The 19177-nt window shown below is 45.6% G+C and overlaps 1 protein-coding gene across 3 annotated transcripts in view; it reads right to left on the reverse strand.

The window, feature by feature from the left end:
• Window positions 1–7110, reverse strand: part of SMARCAL1 (SNF2 related chromatin remodeling annealing helicase 1) — a 52886-nt gene extending 45776 nt beyond the window's left edge. The window contains exons 1-5 of one of the 3 annotated variants that reach the window (XM_030852632.3): window positions 6916–7110; window positions 5771–5807; window positions 4508–5376; window positions 3874–3924; window positions 502–747 (exon numbers count right to left, since the gene is read on the reverse strand). In XM_030852632.3, coding sequence (XP_030708492.2) covers window positions 502–747; window positions 3874–3924; window positions 4508–5318 — 1108 coding nt within the window. In that variant the 5' untranslated portion in view covers window positions 5319–5376; window positions 5771–5807; window positions 6916–7110. Of the gene's footprint in view, window positions 1–501; window positions 748–3873; window positions 3925–4507; window positions 5377–5770; window positions 5808–6831 lie in introns of all 3 variants that reach the window. The other 2 variants (XM_060301875.2, XM_060301876.2) reach the window with 2 other exon arrangements.
• Between the last annotated feature and the right edge of the window lie 12067 nt (window positions 7111–19177).

The following is a 19177-nucleotide window of genomic DNA, read 5'->3' on the forward strand; positions in this document are numbered from 1 at the left end:
CCACCTCAAGCAGATTAAATCAGCAGCTCTGGGTGGGAGCCAGGCACCGGCTTTTATTCTGGGCGTGGGGGCCGGCAATCTGATTCACCCACCCCTCCAGGTGGTTCGGAGGCACGCTCAAGTTTGAAAACGCCTTAGTCTACCCAGAGGCATTTATTTTTATGGCAAATGCCTATTTTTCAAGCTCTACTAAGGACAAAATAAAACTAAATGGGTTTAAGTGGCTGAAGCAGGAACTGACCTGCTTCTACCAAGAAGACACTGCCCAGGTGACTGGGGAAGGAGTCTTCTCTTTGCGAGGCCTTTAAAGACAGAGCAGGTCCCACTATGTGTTCAACAATCTGGAACAATTTAGGGAGCATCTTTCTACAGGAAGAGGAGAAGGTTAGAAAGGCTCTACCAAGAAAGTTATTTCTGAACACTTAAAGAGAGGAAAACAGCCTAGTCTGAGGTCACAGGCCACTCTGCATCCTCGAAATCAGGCGGAGGCCAACTACTTGCCGTATTTTCTGGAATCCATCTGTTTAAACAGCGCAATCAGGTCTTCGGAATAGCTGATGTCTGCCTCAAAGCGGGCCCGGGAGATGAGTATGCACTGCCCTTTGACAAAGGCAAGGGAGGGAGCTACAGGAAGGCAGGTCTGGGCTGCAATTCTGCTGCTGCTGCTGGTAGAGGGTGACTCCACGTGGCCCTCGGCCCCTTCCAAAGGCTGCAGGGTGACAGCCTGGAGGTGCTGGGCTGCTTTCACTGCCGAAGAAGAAAAGGACAGAGGTGACAACCCGAGCGACTTTTAGGTGGCCCTGGAATGCTAAGGCAGGAACAGGAGGAGGGCAGGCGCAGGGTGAGGAGGAAGTTCGCTGGGCAGGCGGGAGAGAAAAAGTGTAGGCAGATGCGGAAGGTGTGCAGGGGGGCTTTAATTGGGGCTTCAGGTATTTCAGGATTTCCTGAATGTAACTCTTCTATTCCGTAGGTTTCCCAGTTTAAAAAAACTTAGAATTCAGAAATGAACAGGGGGGACAGGGATCTCACCAGGATGAGTAAACTTATCAGATAATTTCTGTGGCCATGTCAGAGAAGCCACCGAAGGAAGTCAACACACCAGAAATCACCCCCTTAACCCTGTTCCCAGGTCACTGTTCTGTCCACCGCTGGGAGGACAAGGAAGGAGACACAGGATCATCAGGCCGCAGATGTACAGTGTTGACCCTTATCTTCTCTATTACTGAGGCATTTTATAGATTAATAGATTTGACGACATAGAACTAAACTGTCAAAAAACACAAACTGAAATGAAAGGCAAAACTAGTGAATAAAGATATTTGCAAGAAATATGAACAGAGCTCATACTTCAAAAAAAAATACTAAGACCATATAAGATAAGAAGTTAGGCAACCAATTCAAAAGGGGGAAAATGACTAATAGACATCTGGAGAAACGTGCAACTCCACAAACAAACAGAGTAATAAAAAGCCATTTTTAACTTATCGAACTTGCAGGATTAGAAAAATAGATATCAGATAGGAATAAAACGTTCTGGAAAACAATTTGGCAATATACAGCAGGAGCCCTAAAAAGTGAGCATAATGATTCAACTTCTAGGAATCTATCTCAACTAACATAAGTTGAAAAAACACAAATTTATAGACCAAGGTGTTCCTTACAGCTTTGATACTGGGGAAACAAGGAGCAAATGAATATTAAACAAAAAGAAAATGATTTACCCAGTATATGACACATTCTTTTTTTTTTTTCCTTGGTTGTACCGTGCAGCATGTGGGATCTTAGTTCCCTGACCAGGGATCCAACCCGTGCCCCCTGCATTGCAAGGCGGAGTCTTAACCACTGGACCACCAGGGAAGTCCCTATCACACATTCTTAAAATGGAGAATGTTATATAGCCATTAGTTTGTTTTTTGGAAGAAATTTTGGAAAAGACAAAAGACGCTATTAAGTACGAAATCATTTTTTTGGAGGTCAAAGGGGTTCAATAATGGACACGCACATTTTCATCACCCAGAATTAACTGTTTAGCGTGTGCCATTAAAATAAAAGTGCTTTATGCAGGAACATTAAGTGAAAAAGGCAAGATACAGATTACATTACATATAGAAAACACTGTGTATGTTAATGCATAGGAAAAAACGGCTGGAAGGAACAAAACTAAAATGCTGACAGCGGTTAAGTGAGTGGGGACAGACGGGGGTGGGGGAGGATGGCTGGTTTCTCCTCTTTGCACATTGACATACTTTCCACATGACCTCCAGTGGGTGTGTGGTAGGGTTAAAAAGGCAAAATTCAGAGGAGGACCCAAACAAATAACAGAAAGACTGAAAGTCTTCATATGTTGCATTAATAAAAAGTAACATGTACTAAGATGACACAGCAATCATCAACTATCCGAAAATTAAGAAACAAGGGTTAAGGCACAAATCCACGGTTGTTGCGAGAGTGTTCCAGGTATATCTTGGTAGAGAGCAGACTGAGTACGCAAAACATTGAGAAGGATACATGGGAGCTCAACAATTCCTAATCAGCAAAATTCACCTGAAAGCTATAGACAGAATCTTGTGCCCAATGAACTGTTAAAAAAAATACGTGGAGCATTACCAAAAACAACCATACTGCACAGAAAACCTACATGAATGTGCAAAAGCATTAGTCATCTGAGTCACCATGCATTGTGGTCAGAGGACAGGAGTAAAAAGAGGACAAAACAAACAAAACAGAGACTTTTAAACAGTCTCTGTAGGTTACTTTTGTATACATATATAAAAGTATAAGAAAAGCAAAAAAAATAAAATTGACATGACATGAAAAAAACTTCGTAACAGTGGAAATCACTGGTTTAACATGAGCAATAACACAACACCAGGTATCAAGACCTACAATGTTAACCAGAGCACTGGCTCTCCTCCCCCCAACACCTAATAAATGGATTAAAATAATGGGAGAAGCGAGCTCCCCCAAACCTAGTGTCAAACATTTCAAAAGGTAGAGGACAAGGAGAGAAACAGGAAGTTCTGCAGGGAGCTGTCCCATTACCCCCAGAAACTGTACTGGTGATGTCAGAGAATTCCACCTCGTGCCCCAAATCTGTGGAGGAGTAACCTCGCCATGCATCCTCCGCTTTTCCCTTTTTGAACCGGGTGGGGACAGAGAGGGCATAGAAATGGCTGCTGGGAGGGAAGAGTAGAGCGGGAGATGGGGACACTCAGGGCTGACTCTAACAGAGGTGCAGGCTTCAGGCACTAGGACAAGGTGACAAAAACCTTGGTGTAGGACAGTCAACAAAATCTCAGAAGACAGAGTGGTGCACACCCAGGGGCCCTGACCACCACCAGACATGACACAGGCTGGAGCCAGCCTGGGCAACACCCGCTCTCCGCACTCTCGGGTTTGTGTTGTCTGCTGAACTGTTACCGTTCCTGGGAGCAGGGCCGGCACAGCTTCCTGCCATGGCTGGAGCCTGCAGTCCAGTGGGAACATATACTCTGAAGTCAGTGGCTTGGGTTTGAACCCCAGTTGTACAACCGATTGGCTGTGTGACCCTATGTTACTTACAGAGCCTCTCTGGACCCCAGTTTTCCCATCTGTAAAATGGCTGTTATAAGGAATGAAAGAGTTAGCATAGATAAGGGGCTTAGAACAGCCTAGCATGTAGCACATTCTGTAAGTGCTAGCTTTTGTTAATATGACCGGTGCTCTCCTCCCAAGGACCTGCCTCATTAGGCTGGCCATGGGGAGAAGGAAGGAGAGCACTGGGATGGCGTCCCCAAAGCCATCTGAACCACAAGCTAGACTGTATCTGCTACTCGAGGAACTTTTCAATACCAGCGTCCCCCTGCATGAGGGGGTGACCACACGCCTACTTACTCAGGGCACCGTAGTCGGTCATGCTGAAGTTCCACGTCTTGGTGGCAGGATCTGAAATGAAACAGAAGTACCTGGTTTGCCCACAATAAGGTGGATGACTGCTGGTATGAGCTGTACTTGGACATTCAATAAGGGTTTGTTAAATGAATGAATGAATGCTAAGTTCAAAACAGTTGACTGAAAAGCCCCTACTGATGTACAAAATCCCCGTAGAGGACAAACAGCAAATATAAACGAGGATAATGCTTTGGCTCTGCCCTTCTGGGAGAACCAACCTGGGCGTGCCATGTCACCTGGCTGAGCCAGCTCCATCGCCTTTAAAATGCAAATAACACCTACTTCTCACAAAAAACTGTTTTAGGCTTAAGTGCTACACTGCATACAAAGCACCTGGCAGGGGAACTATTCAGCCATTCTCCACGTGGCCATGTGGCAGCCCCCAAGCATGGCAGCTGCTTGAAGGAACGTCTATTATAAAAGGAAATGTGAGCTAAATAAAACAGAAAAGTTTTAACAGCTGGATGGATATAATGTGCCAATGCACTCTCTTCATATTTATGAGAAACTGTTAGATTTAAAGAGACTCTAGAAGTAGGAAAAAACATCTGGAAGAACTAGATGGAAGACTCATTACCGTAACGTCTGCTGGGCAGACTCTTAAACACTGCAATGAGCTCTTCACTGTACCCAATCTTCACCTGGAAACGATCACCGATTTTTATGCATGTTCCCTGCTGGGAGCCTGCTGCTTTGTGGAGTGGGGTCCCTGATTTCTGTTGTAGTCTTTCTTCTGGCCTGGGCATCACACTCCCTGAAACGTTCTGCCCAGAGGTGGAGGGTCTTGCCATCCTGGCCTCTAATTCAGGATCCCTGGGAGGTTGTCCAGAGGAAGAAGCTGTCGTATCCTGGAAATTCTTTGCTCTGGCCAAAGGCTCATGAGTTGTGTTAACAAAGGGTGTCGATTTGGTCTTGTGCGAAGCCTGAATCTGACCTTGCTCTAACCCATAAACCCAGAGCTGCTCGCTGGAGACCACTGGAGGACTGTTTGCCAAGGGAGGGGAGATCCCAGCGAGAGTCACTTGATTTGGTGGGCGGTGGCTCGGGCAGGCTGTGGGCATCTCTTCTTGCCTCTGCCATGTCCCCTTTGCCTGCTCTGAGGTGCTGAGTTGAAAACTGTGGGAATTTTGAGGTCTCTGATCACCATCAGATGAACTCCTGGGATTCTGTTGCTTGAAAACGACACCATGGCTCCCTGACTTAGAAGGATCCTGGTGGAGGTATGTGGAAGGGCCCTGCTTGGACTGGGAAGGTTTGGCAGCAATGGAGGAGCCCGAGACTGTGTTCTGATGCTGTCCTGCTAATAATTTCTCAGCTCTACGGGCCAGAGCCTTTTGCCGATTCTCTTCAATTTTTTTCCTCTGCTCCTCTGTAAGAGGCAAGGACATTTTAACAGGGAAATGTTCATGCAGGAATGTCAGTCTTTAATCGGAAACTTGGCAAAAGCTGAGAAGGGAAAAACAATATTGAAATAAACATTAAATGTGTGTATTTGCTTACCTTGATTTTAACAAGCTTTTGTCCCAGGAAATGCACAAGGAGCCAAAGGATATATGAAAGTTTCTTTTATAATCAAACACATACCCACACAGATAGTAGGTAGCATATGCCCAAAACCATGACTCTGACAAAAAGTAAAAAGCAAGGTCGATCAAATCCAAAGCCAAAAAGGTATTGCAACTGCAATATTTTTCTCCCTCTCATCCACCAGCCAACATGAGTTATCAGATCCCAAAAAGTTATACAGTGCAACCTAAATCCATCGGATAATGAGAAGGGCGACATTTCAAACTATAAAGCATAATGGACTAGATTGACATAGACCAAAACAAACACATACCATGGCGTGACACTTGCTAAAACAGCCTCTTTCCAACCTGGAAGAAGGAAAAAAGCATTAGCGTCACATACACTGCACACTAAATCCACCCCTCGAATACCATCGTTTTATCATTCCTGGCAAGTCAATCTGCGGGTGGTAAACCCACCACCATAGAGCAACGAGTGACTGACTCTTCTGGAAAAATAAGGAAAAAAAAAAGTAATACACTCATTGTACAAATTCAGATGCTACATAAAGATGTAAAGAAAAGAGTAAAATTAATGTGTAATCTCAGTATCCATCAATAACCACTGTTCATAGTTTAGAGTACAGTATAATTCTGATTTTTTTCTATCCATATCCATAGATACAGGTCATGTATAATATTTGGAAGACTGATGATTTATTACAAAATAGGATCATTATATATGTTCTGTTTTGTATCCCTATCCCGACTTATTTTTTCAAATTAATTTACTTAGGTCATTCTTCTATGAGTTGAGCCACTTTTACAATACTCTAGACCCAGGCGCTGGACACCAATTTCTCTGGCTTGATTCGAACTGAAGAGCCGCTACCCAGTGTAACGCCACGCCATGTTTATAATATGACAAGGTTGGGGGGGGGCCTCTGAGAAGCGCCCGAGGGTAAAACGGTTTCCTTCCTGCTGGGACTCTCTTTGACCAAAACTCCAAACATCGATCCCTAGAGACCTTCCACTTCCTCCAACCACCAGCAGTTAAGAAGGGGTTAGGGAAAGGCATCGTTCCCGAGCTCGGCTGCAGTTCTCAGGCTCCCCGGGTAAAACACTCCTGCCTAACTTTCCAATCAGCGCTCCGCTGCGCCCCCAGACTCTCCAGGTCCAAGGCCAGGTGCGCTGCCTCCACTAGCCAGGGGAGACGACGCCATGGGATGAAGTCCCATTGATCAGCCCCAAACCATAAAGCCATCCCACTACATGGACGCCTCTCTTCATTGTGCTGAGACCTGTGTTCCACCCCATTTTGGGGGCGCGCCTCTCCCCGACCTGGCAGTATGGGAGCGCCACTCCCACCCCTATCATCTCCACTTGGATTCACCCTTTCCGTTGGCCCACTCCCCGCTCCAGGGTGGCATCTGGTCTCGTCCGCCACCGCCGCCTTCCTCCCAGTTTACCTTCTCACCCGGTGAGGCCTAGAACGTGAGGCACATTAGCGCCCGACCCCGAAGCCAGGCGCGTCTCCAGGGCCGCCCCGAGCCAGGTTACTCTTCCGGGTGGCCGGTTAGGCCCAGTTATTCGAGCGCTGCCAGTTCAGTTCGCTCGCCTTATTTCATCAGCCAGGCCTCAGAGGTAGTGCTGGTGGTGGTGGTCGCTCCCCGAGGAACTACACTTCCCAGAGGGCAACGCGGCCCCAGTTACGCTTTAAAAACTGAAGGACCTCAGACGGGAGACCCGAGCGGTGCTGCAGGGCCTTCTGGGATTTGTAGTTTGAACTCGGGCCCTGGCGAGAATTAGGAGACGCAACGTCGTGGGCGGGGCTGAAATGGTGCACCCTGGGAATTGTAGTCCTTGAGTCCCTCAAAGGTTTCAGCAAGCTCCGGACCGTGAAAGCCTGGGTTGTTGTTTCCAAAACTGGAGTCACGCTGTCAGGAGTTGTCGGAGGTTTTTGTTTTACTTGCTCTTCCTTATTTTTATTAGCACCCACCCAGGAAGGAAGCAATATGAGCTGTGCAAAATGTACAACATCGTAGTAACACAGAGTTTGATTTGACAAGCCAAAGATAGTGCAGCTGTGGCTAATCTCATAGTAATACGGAGAGACGGGCAGACGGATTTGGTAGCTCTTAACAAAAGTATCCCCAGGGGTATCCATTCCTGATTTGATAACCTTGCAATTTAAGCACCACCTGCTGTTCCAACCCCGACCTGACCTTCTTGGATCAAAAGAGAATTCGCATTGTGTCACTGTCATTGTTGTCATCACCATTGTCTTCATCAGTCATTGTGTTGAGCATTTAATGTGAATTATCTCATTTAATCCTCACTACAACCTTAAGGAACACACAGTATTTGTATCCCCCTTTTACAGATAGGAAAACTGAGCAGCTATTGGATAACTTTTTCAAAGCCTTATTAGCCTATTTGTGATTCTGACTCTGGAACCCACACTTCTGAGAGAAAATTAGTAAGCTGACACTATCAGAGTCAGTTTACCCCATTTCTGAGCACCAACACCCTTTCCATTCCATAATCAACTCCACTATTAAATATTGGTGGTAAATATAATATTTCCCTGTCATCAGTATTCACATAAACGTTGCTATTCTATTTTCAAACATGGCTCATTTAAAAACAAAGAGGTAGATCTCTACTTAAGGATTTGGAAAAATGGCCAAGATGTATTGTTAAGAAAAAAAAAGCACATCAATGTGTATAGTTCGATGCATTAAAAATAAAAATCCTACCTATAAATGCATGTAAACTCATAGTTCAGGAACAGGGGAGGATGGGATACACTCCTCTCCTTTTTAATCTATATTTTTCTGAATTATTTGAATTTTCTTATAATAATCATATAGAAGTTGTGTGACTTTTGAAAAAGTAAATCGGGTTGGTTTTTTTTTTGTGTGTGGTACGCGGGCCTCTCACTGTTGTGGCCTCTCCCGCTGTGGAGCACAGTCTCCGGACGTGCAGGCTCAGTGGCCATGGCTCACGGGCCCAGCCGCTCCGTGGCATGTGGGATCCTCCCGGATCGGGACACGAACCCGTGTCCCCTGCATCGGCAGGCGGACTCTCAACCACTGAGCCACCAGGGAAGCCCGGGTTGGTTTTTTAAATGACAAAAACATTGGCCTGGCTACAGGCCTTGAGTGAAGTTCAGCACTAGATAGTGTTCAAATCTCAGCTCCACCCCTTTTATTGGCCACATCAACACACGACCATGCCTCTAAGTTCTCATCTGTAAAGTTAGGACGAGAAAACAGTACTACCTTGCTAAATCTCCTTGCTGTGGTGAGGATCAAATTGAGAAAATACGGGAGAAGCACTTAGTGAACTGTGAAATCCCAGAACAGATGGGAGAGGGATGTTCCTATTATTTGAGGTCAATCTTCTCAGGTCCTTCATTTCTCTACACCCAGCAGCCATTTCTTACTATATAGTGTGAACAGAAATGAATGAACATCTTTCCCTGCCCTTTCTATTCCCCAGCAGACTCAGTTAATTTGCTAAGAAAGCTGCGTGCTGGGCACTTCACCCACGTCTGCTACCAATTCATACGACAGTCACTGCCCTTGGCTGTGCTCAGTTGGCTCACCTGTAGAATGACATATTGCCCTTTGATGTGTGCTGAGAAGGCATGTGGACCAGTGGAGCTTGGATTGTGGTATTCCTACGGATTCATGGGATCAAAATCCCAATTTGGGAAGTCTGGATTTGAACTAAAAGTTGTACTTACCTTTCTAGCTCAAACATTCAAAAATTCTAAGAATGTGAAATTAGAATTATACTCCGATAAAGATGTTAAAAAAAAAAGAATTCAGTTTAAAAAAACCTTGTTTTCAGAAAGTAAACTAATCAAATACCACTCATTGTTCATATCTGCTTTGTCAACAGCACCGTTTATTGAGTACTGTTATATGCACGGCTTTTTAAATTTAAATTTCTATACTTCCAAAGTTCTTCAGGCAACTTATAGTAAAAATTCTTTCATTGAAAAGGTTTAAAGGCCTGGAAGAAAGCGCCTGGAGCCAAGGAATGCAGGGAGAGAACAGCCTAGTTATAGCAGCTGAGCTCCAAACTAACTCAGGGCTTCCTGGCAGCTAAAGCAAAAAAGTGAAAACATCGTGCAAGGCCTTCAAATAAACACCGCACAGCAGAAGCTCCTAAATGCGGGTCAGCTGGGCGGTGCCAACTGGTTTGAAGTGTCACCTGGTTGCCTTAGACACACACGAACAAAAGGACAATGTGATAGGCATCTTGTAAAGTTAATTTTTAAAAAGATTTATATAATTTTGTAAAATTACATAAAAATGGCTTGAGGGCTTCCCTGGTGGCACAGTGGTTGAGAGTCCGTCTGCCGATGCAGGGGACACGGGTTCGTGCCCCGGTCCGGGAAGATCCCACATGCCGCGGAGCGGCTGGGCCCGTGAGCCATGGCCGCTGAGCCTGCGTGTCCGGAGGCTGTGCTCTGCAACGGGAGAGGCCACGACAGTGAGAGACCCGCGTACCGCAAAAAAACAAAAAACAAAAAAAGACTTTTCTTTAGTAAAGTGATGAATGTCATAAATGCCTTTATTTACCAAAATTAAAAGTAGTTTTTCTTTCAAAAATATCCAATTATATTTAGTCTGTGAAATCTGGCAGACACAATTGCAAGGGATTCCAAAGATGAATAAGATGTTCCTGTTCCTCCAAAAGATTACAGTATTTGGAGGATAGAAGACAAATAGCTAAAACTGTCAGATTTAGCAAATGTCCCAAATAATTGTCCCCAACATTGCATGCACGTACTTATATTTAAAAGGTATTACTTATCTGAAATTTAAATTTAACTGAGGGTCCTATATTTTATCTGACAACCATAAACCCAGTCCACTCCTACTGTATCAGTGGGCAGCGAACAAACATGCATTGATAGATAGATGATTCACAGATATATTGATACATTGAATTTTAAAGCTAGAACGGACTATGTGGTTTTACATGGGAGGAAACAGAGACCAGATCAGCTGCTAGTTCAGACAGCACCTTTGTGTGTTGTAAAACCACACGCAGAGGCATTAGCTGTGCCTGACCAGGCAGAGGCTGGGCTGGAACGGGGAACATCATTTCCACTGTAGGACTCTTTCTGACACTAATTAAACATACAGATAATTGTTGCATGCTTGCAGTTGCCTGACAGTATGTCTGAGTACCTGCTGCAGTCCTCTTCCTGGAGCTTACATGCTAGTGATGCAGGCCCTGGGCTTCCCTCTTCCCTCCATTTCTGATCCCCTAGAGAGGGCTTGACGGCCCTTTGGGAAGGGAGTTTCTGACAGGCACCTCAAGGGCATGTCATCACTCAGGTTAATTACACCTAGAGCACTGTGATAAGATTCCGGAGCAGGTGCAAGACTTTGGGTGGATAAGGAGGCTGTTCCTTCCTGGGGTGCCGCCAGTTGGTAAAGACATTTGCATATCCAAAGCACAGAGGGGCCATGTGAAGGTTTATAAGCCAAGAAATTCACCTTCCTTAGCTGGTTGTTCCATTCTGATGGACTTAATTGCTTTGAGTCTGACAGTTCCGTTTTTCTCCCTTCTCTCATCTGCATCCCCATCGCTCCTCCCCCCAAAACCTCTAAATGTATTATAAAGACAGAAACTCAGTATTATTTCTACACCATGCATCCCACAGTTTGGTGTGAGGGTTCTCTAAGCATCTTAATTTCTCAAACTTTCTGGTCTTGGTGGCTGTGATTAATTCCCAAGCCTCTCCCTCAAACTGGCACCTTTTCTGCTGGGATGGCTTTGCCAAAAGCACCGCCCCTTGACACCCTGCTCCAGTTTTCTTAAACCTGTGAAGTTTCACTTTTCCTGTTTCTCCAAAATCACAAATTCCACTTTATTCACCATATGAATGGATATTCATATATTCGTTTAGCAACAATTCAAGGACCTGCTATGGACCATACACTGGGCAAAGGCCCTGGGGTTGCAACAGTCAATAAAAGCCCAAAGATGTCACCCTTTCTTCTTAAAGCTTACAGTCGGGTTGGGGAGGCACACACAGACACACACACACACAGACACACACACACAGACACACACACACACACACACACACACACACACACACACGGAAACAAACGAAATGATAAGTGCTTGAGGGACATGAGCAGAGGGCCCAAGGAGAGACTACAGAAGGAACTACTTCATGGCAGTTAGAAAAGGACTCTCTCTATTTTTTTTTTTTTTCTTTGCGGAATGCGGGCCTCTCACTGTTGTGGCCTCTCCTGTTGCGGAGCACAGGCTCCGGACGCGCAGGCTCAGCGGCTATGGCTCACAGGGCCCAGCCGCTCCTCGGCATGTGGGATCCTCCCGGACCGGGGCATGAACCCACGTCCCCTGCATCCGCAAACAGACTCTCAACCACTGCGCCACCAGGGAAGCCCGGGAAAGAACCCTCTGAGGGAAGGCCTTGAAGCTGAGACCAGAAGGAGGAGGGGAGGCAGCCATGTAAATGTCATAGGGAGGAGGGTCCTCAGCCAGAGGCTCCCAGGCAAGAAAGATCTGGGCATGTTAGGGGAGCTGAAAGAAGGCAAGGATGGCCACAGGACAGTGAGAGGGAAGGCGAGGGGCACACGGTGAGGCTGGAGAGGCGAGTAGGACAGATACTGTCAGGGTCCTGCAGGCCCCAGGAAGATGTTTGGATTTTGTTCTGGGCGCGGTGGGGAACTACCGCAAGGATTCACCCTGGAATCGTGCGATATGGTGCGTGTCTTAGGAAGATTGTTCTTGCCGCTGACTGGAGGTTTCCCTGGAGGAAGGCAAGAGTGCCAACAGGAAGGCCTTTTAGGAAGCCAAGCAGGAGTCCAGACCAGGAAGTCCGGTGGCCTGGTGAGATGGTCGCTTTGGAAAGCTCCTTGGAGGGAGACTCTGGCACCACGTCTCCTTCTCAGGGAGCCTGAATGTCTGAGTACAACACGGCACTCAAAGAGCGCCCCCTTGCTCACCTCCCACTGCGGCGGTGGATATGAAGTTGCTTCGAAAGCTGAGGTAGTAGATGGAACTTTCTACGGACTGCTGTATTTTTTCTGTATACTAGGCAGCTTCTTTACAGAGATATGAATTGGAAAAATTGCGTTCTTTCATGATTATTAAAGGAAAATGGAGGCAAAGAGGAGACAAGTAGCTTGTTCAATGATACAGGTAACACTGGAACTCAAACTCTCAGACGTCCTACCTCCTACTCTTCATCCAGTACGCAGCTCCCTAGGTGCTACAACAAGGGAAGAGCCATCAGACTTTGCTTAATATTCTACTCTTGATATAGAATAGGTAATCCATCCCATGGGAAATTGCCCCCTTGGCAGCCCCCCATTTGTGCTCACAGATGCGAAAATTTAACATTCAATTAGAAGGCGCTGGCTTGGTGCAATACCCCTGAAGGCCACCAGGGGGCGAATAATAGTCCATGATCCTAGCCCGCGTTACTGCTTCCCATCACTCTGTCTGGGCTCCTCTTTACTCCTTGGTTCTCTATGTTTATCTCTTCTTCTTTCTTTCTTTTTCATCTTATATTACATTTATTACCTTTTTATTCTTCCCTTTCCCCCCTTCCGCTCCTCTAACCCCATAACCAGCCTGCCCACATCATGGAACTAAAACTTATTTTTAGTAGTTTGTTGCATGTGTTGAATTTCTCCTGGTTTTCAGTTCTCAAAGATTGTAAGGGTAACACTTTATATTACCCTCCCCTAGACATTCCCCACTCGCATTTGTTTGATTTTTACTTCTGTGGCCATCAATTGCCTTCCCCCCTTCAATAGAGAAAGAAAGGGGATCCACTCCTGACTCAAATAAAACATCACACAAACAAAAAAAGGTCATTCAATCGTCAAGGAATTTCAAAAGTAGAGGGAGGGCTTCCCTGGTGGTGCAGTGGTTGGGGGTCCGCCTGCCGATGCAGGGAACACGGGTTCATGACCCGGTCTGGGAAGATCCCACATGTTGCGGAGCGGCTGGGCCCGTGAGCCATGGCCGCTGAGCCTGCGCGTCCGGAGCCCGTGCTCTGCAACGGGAGAGGCCACAACAGTTGAGAGGCCCGCGTACCGCAAAAAAAAAAAAAAAAAGTAGAGGGAAATTTAAGTGGCCTTGAGGGCTGCATGCTGTCTCCACTGTAACTAAGACAGCATCTAAATAACCACGCAAAGTGTGGGGTTCCTCGGGATCTGAGAAACATGCTGCTCCTTCCTTCCCTTACTCCAGTATTTCATGTGTCTTAACTGTCAGAAGATTCTCCTTAGTGTCCACTCCAGATTCTCTGCATGTTCAAATTTGTTCTGTCTATGGGAGAGGGATATATGGAGGGAGCTGCTATCTATTTTATGTTCCCACTGACCTGGGGGCTTGCGATCAATCCCTTCTGCAGAGCCACGCCGCAAGCTGCAGGTTGAGGCATTAGGGTGGTGAGGACACAGGTTGGCCGTCTGCTGAGAACAGAGCTATTTCCACCTGCATTAGAAGGAGGCCCGCTCAGACTAAATCACAGAGAAGGAACAGTCCCATTTATCACGAAGGTAAATTATCCTAATTGAGCGGTTAAGAGAATGCATGCTTTCTAGGTAGTTTACAGTAAAGGACCTCTTTCTCCTGGCTGCAATAATAGAAAACCATGGACCATCAGATCCATTTGGGAAAGCGCATTAGCATCCAGTCCACTCACCTCCTTGGTCCTCCAGCCCTTGTTTCCAGGAAATCAACCTCCCTCTTAGCAATCAGTTCAATATTATTTGAGTTTTTATTTTCCTCTTGTAAGCTTCTGAAAGAGCAGGGACTCTCTCCTTAACCCTACTTGTACAGCAAGTGATGTGTAGTCCTGTAAGTATAACATACTCAAGCCTTTCAGAGTCCCAGCATGAGTCTGTACTTTGAAATGATGGAGGTAAATCCCCACCTTCCACTACCCCTCAGTTTCCAGTAAACAGACAACTCCAGAATTCCTTCTCAGCACCCTCTCTAGCTTGCTACACGCACCTCCTTCTCTGCTTGTAAACAAATGAAAATACTTAGTTACTTGCTTTTCTCACAATTTAAAAGTCCTGTGTCATGCTATCAGTTGAAGAGATAGCATTTAAAAATATTAATCAAAAAACCATATATTTTTTGAATAAGCAATACATTCACATGATTCAAACACTGTACACATGTAAAAGCACATACAAGTGAAATGTTTTCTTCCAGCTGGAAGCAGATTTAACATGAAGTTATGTAAGCTTTGACTTCAGGGACCCTCATTTGCAATAGGCCTCTTCTAAGGTCCTGTACCTAATTCTATATTCATTTTGTATTATTTTTTCTTTAAAAGCTGCCCTGTCCTGGGACTTCCCTGGTGGCGCAGTGGTTAAGAATTGCTTGCCAATGCAGGGGACATGGGTTCAATCCCTGGTCCGGGAAGATCCCACATGCCACGGAGCAGCTAAGCCCATGCGCCACAACTACTGAGCCTGTGTGCTGTAACTACTGAAGCTCGTGCACTGCAACCACTGAAGCCGGTAGGACTAGAGCCTGTGCTATGCAAGAGAAGCCACCGCAATGAGAAGTCCGCGCACCGCATTGAAGAGTAGCCCCCACTCGTCGCAACTAGAAAAAGACCGCGCGCAGCAACAAAGACCTAACGCAGCCAAAAATAAATAAAATAAAATAAAAAAAGCTGCCCCCTCCCAAATTGTATAAGCTTCAGTACCTCCAAGACTTGCATCTGCATCTGCCTGCATCCCTGATTTTTAGCCACCCATCCCTTGCCCAACAGGCAACAAATGTCATCATTTTCTTGCATATTTTTCTGGATATATTTTATGTACATGTAAATAAAACCATATTTATCCCTCATTCCTTTTTCTATACAGGGTAACATGCTAGTCACATGGTTCTGCACTTTGATCTTTGCATTTGTACTGAAGTAAGTTAATTTCTTCCTATTTGGGCTTCCTCCATTATAAAATGGAAAAATTGGGCTTATCCCAGAGACTTCCTCTTAGGATTAAATGAGATCATATAGGGTTCTTAGCCCATTGCCTGGAACATAGGAAGTGATCAACATATTAAGCTGTTATTCTAGAGCTAAAATTTAAAACGTGCTACAAAGCTATGCTAATGCAAACAGTGGTGGGGCTGATAACATAACGACAGATGAAACAAAGTAAGAAGCCTCCGCAACTCTTTATTATTTGTCTGCAAGATGCCATTATCCATGATTGGAATACAAACACTAAAAAGAAAATGTTTGTCTCTTATAGTCTAGGGGAAGAGAGGAGATGTATGTCAAAAATACATCCCACATGCCGCAATGATCCTGCGTGCTGCAGCTAAGACCCAACGCAGCCGAAAATTAAACCAAAAAAAAATATATATATATATATGTGTATATATATATATAAATTATTTAAAAAAATGTGATGGTGGGTGCAGAGGGCCCACAGGACAAGGAAGGCAAAGTAGATGGAGTGGTACCTGAACTGGCCTTTGAAGGACAAGTAGGAATTTGACAGCCAGAAATAACCAGGAAAAGTGGTAGCTCCAAGGATGATCGGATCTCACAGAGTCACAAATGCGAGGAAAATTTGGTTAATTAAATGAAATAACTTTCGAGAGAGAGTTATAGATTGACAGGACGTTCTCCTGAAGGACACAATCTTTGGGGTCCTTTTGGCAAGTCTGAACGAGTAAGGGAGGGCCAGGAGTCCCTCGGTAGGGGGTGTCACGTGGGCTTTGATTGAATTTGGCATCTCAATCTAACTCTCAACCGCAACTGAAGTGAGGGGGGCGGGGGGAGTCTCAATGTTCACAAATCCAATCCCTCATGGACAGATTCAAAGCTTAAATCTTTAGCTAACGCTTTGTCAATAACATGTTCTAATTACATTTGAGGCTTTGAAAACATGGCTCTGTGTGATAATTGCTGTGAAGTGGATTTTAGTCACAGGGACTTATACATTGTACTTGTACAGAAGACGTAGAGAGCTTATGAAATCATGTCCTTTGATTGCAACTGCAGATCCTGACAACGCTTGGAACAACGGGAGCCCCCAACCACATCCCCCCTCCCCTGCTTCACCTCCTCCCCTGTGTATCCAGTGTATAAGTAACACTACATGTGCAAAATGGCCCATAGGTCATCTAACCATTCCCCAAGGCCAGATGGGGCTTCGGGGAAACTGAGTGCCAAGCCACGTATTAGATAAAATGAATCTTGCATCTTGATCTCAGAAATTCAAGAGCCCTATGGCTGAGTCAGCTTCCGGATAAACACAGGACCCAGAGAAGAACCAGTTCCCTAAGGCTCTGTCATTGGACTGAACACGTTTCAGACCTAAAGAGAGAGCCCCTGAGACTGTCTCCCCACAGCATGTGTAGGGTGGGCTTCTTCTACCCATCTGGCACCCTTTTTGCCAACTCCTCCACTCAGTCTAGATTTCCCTTGGCCCTCCAGTCCTCACCCAAACAGTGTGATCAGCAAGTCATTCAGAGAAAAGCTTTTTAATTAAGAGGAGAGCAACAAATGATTAAATCAGAGTCATTTATTACCCTGCCATCTGGCCAGGACTCCTCCTGGCCCCCTTCTCCTCCGAGCCTGCGTAGGCATAGAAAGGGACAAAGGGGATGGAACGTGGGAAGAACTGTCCAACCCTTCCTGGATGCAGGGAGGGGCTTTCAGGAGGATTTCTTGGGATCGTTTCCATACTTTGGAAACTTAGCCTCAGTTTCCTTACCTGTAAAGTGGGGGCAATCACATCTACCTCAGTTGCTTGTGAGACACCTGGCACAATGGCTGGCGTAATAGAGGTGCTCAGGAAATGTAAGTTGCATCTGAAGCCTGTAAATTACGAGCTTTGTTCTGAAGGCAGTATCAGCTGTGGCAGGAGTGAGGCAACGAAAGTCTTCCTCTGGTAAGCAAGCCCCAGCTGGTTCTCTTTCTGTTGTGACACACAATGGCATTCCCCGGTCCTCTCCCCCAAAAGTCAGGGAGCTCAGGAAATCCGTGCCCTCCTCTCACTCCTACCCCCTCCAAACCTGGATGTCAGGCACTATCCTAAGGGAAATGCAGCAGGAGCCTTCCGTGTCTGGTTTGGGCATGATAAGAAGAGGGGCTGGGAAAGGCTTAGAGTTGAAAGGGGCTAGAAATGGAACTTAGGGGTGTATTTCAATAGGTGACAGCTCAGCGAGGACTCCACTAGGTGATGTAGTGAAATAGACGCTAGTCCCTAAAATAAAATCGCCACAAATGTGACAGCTATGAATGAAGACTAACACAGGGACATTGAAGCCTCAGTTACCACAAGCAGCACTGCCGTCAGTGATGTGACTTCCAAATTGGTGAACAACTCCTGGTAAGGCACTGAACAAAATATAAAGTATAATCTTCCTGCAGTTTACATAGTAGTTCCATTCTTAGGGTATACTTAGTGTATATTAAAAGCCTTTTAAAAAGTCTTTCTGTTTACATATAAAATGAAGTTACATTCTAAAGCTCAGATGATTATAAATGAGTTTCCAGCTCTGTAAATATCTAGTGGGGGGCTTCCCTGGTGGCGCAGTGGTTGAGAATCTGCCTGCCGATGCAGGGGACACAGGTTCGAGTCCTGGCCCGGGAGGATCCCACATGCCGCAGAGCAACTAAGCCTGTGCGCCACAACTACTGAGCCTGCGGTCTAGAGCTTATGTGCCACAACTACTGAAGCCCACACGCCTGGAGCCCGTTTTCCACAACAAGAGAAGCCACCGCAGTGAGAAACCCGCACACCACAACAAAGAGTGGCCCCCACTCACCTCAACCGGAGAAAAGCCCACGCACAGCAATGAGGACCCAATGCAGCCAAAAAATAAAAATAAAATAAAATAAAATAAGCTACCAATAAAAATTAAAAAAAAATCTAGTGGGACATTTGAAAGTTGTGTGGAACGTGGCGTGAGGTATGTGTAAAATTGTTGCACAAGTTGCAATAGATGAAGCTGCTGGGGTTCCAGGCTCTGCTTGCCAGGAGCGGGACCTCTGCCCATCTTTGGGGCAAAGCAAATCACTCCACACTTTTCCAAAGTACCCCCTAGGGGGTGATCCTATGCTAGGCTAAAAATTAAAATGTGAATCAAATTAAATTAAATGTAAAAAAATTTAAAAGACAATCAAGACGTTTTAAATGTAAAAAAACACCTTGAGGGACTTTCCTGGTGGTCCAGTGGCTAACACTCCATACTCCCAATGCAGAGGGCCCGGGTTTGGATCCCTGGTCAGGGAACTGGGTCCCACATGCTGCAACTAACGATCCCGCATGCCTCAACAAAGATCCCACACGTGACAGCGAAGATCCCGTGTGCCACAACTAAGACCCTGCGCAGGCAAATAAACAAATATTAAAAAAAAAAAAAAAAGGCACCTGAGACAACTGAGAAATTTTGAGCTGGATATTAAATGAGATGAAAGAATTTTTGTTCATTTTGCTTGGTATGATAAAAAAATAATTTTATGTAAAACGACAGATGTGCATACAATAATGCAAAAATGGAAATTTCAGTGGTGACCACCTGAGTACAATATGTCTATGAGCTTTCTAGAAAATAGTTCCTGGAGCGGCTGCTCAACTCACAAAACTCATTCTTCTCTGGGAATGTCCTCCATACAGTATTCAAGGTGAGCCCTCGTTTGTAACGTAAACTGCTCCCACGCCACCCCCCCAACCCAGGTGACT

This window comes from Globicephala melas, chromosome 7, assembly GCF_963455315.2.
Source record: "Globicephala melas chromosome 7, mGloMel1.2, whole genome shotgun sequence".
In the NCBI taxonomy this organism is placed as follows: Eukaryota; Metazoa; Chordata; class Mammalia; order Artiodactyla; family Delphinidae; genus Globicephala; species Globicephala melas.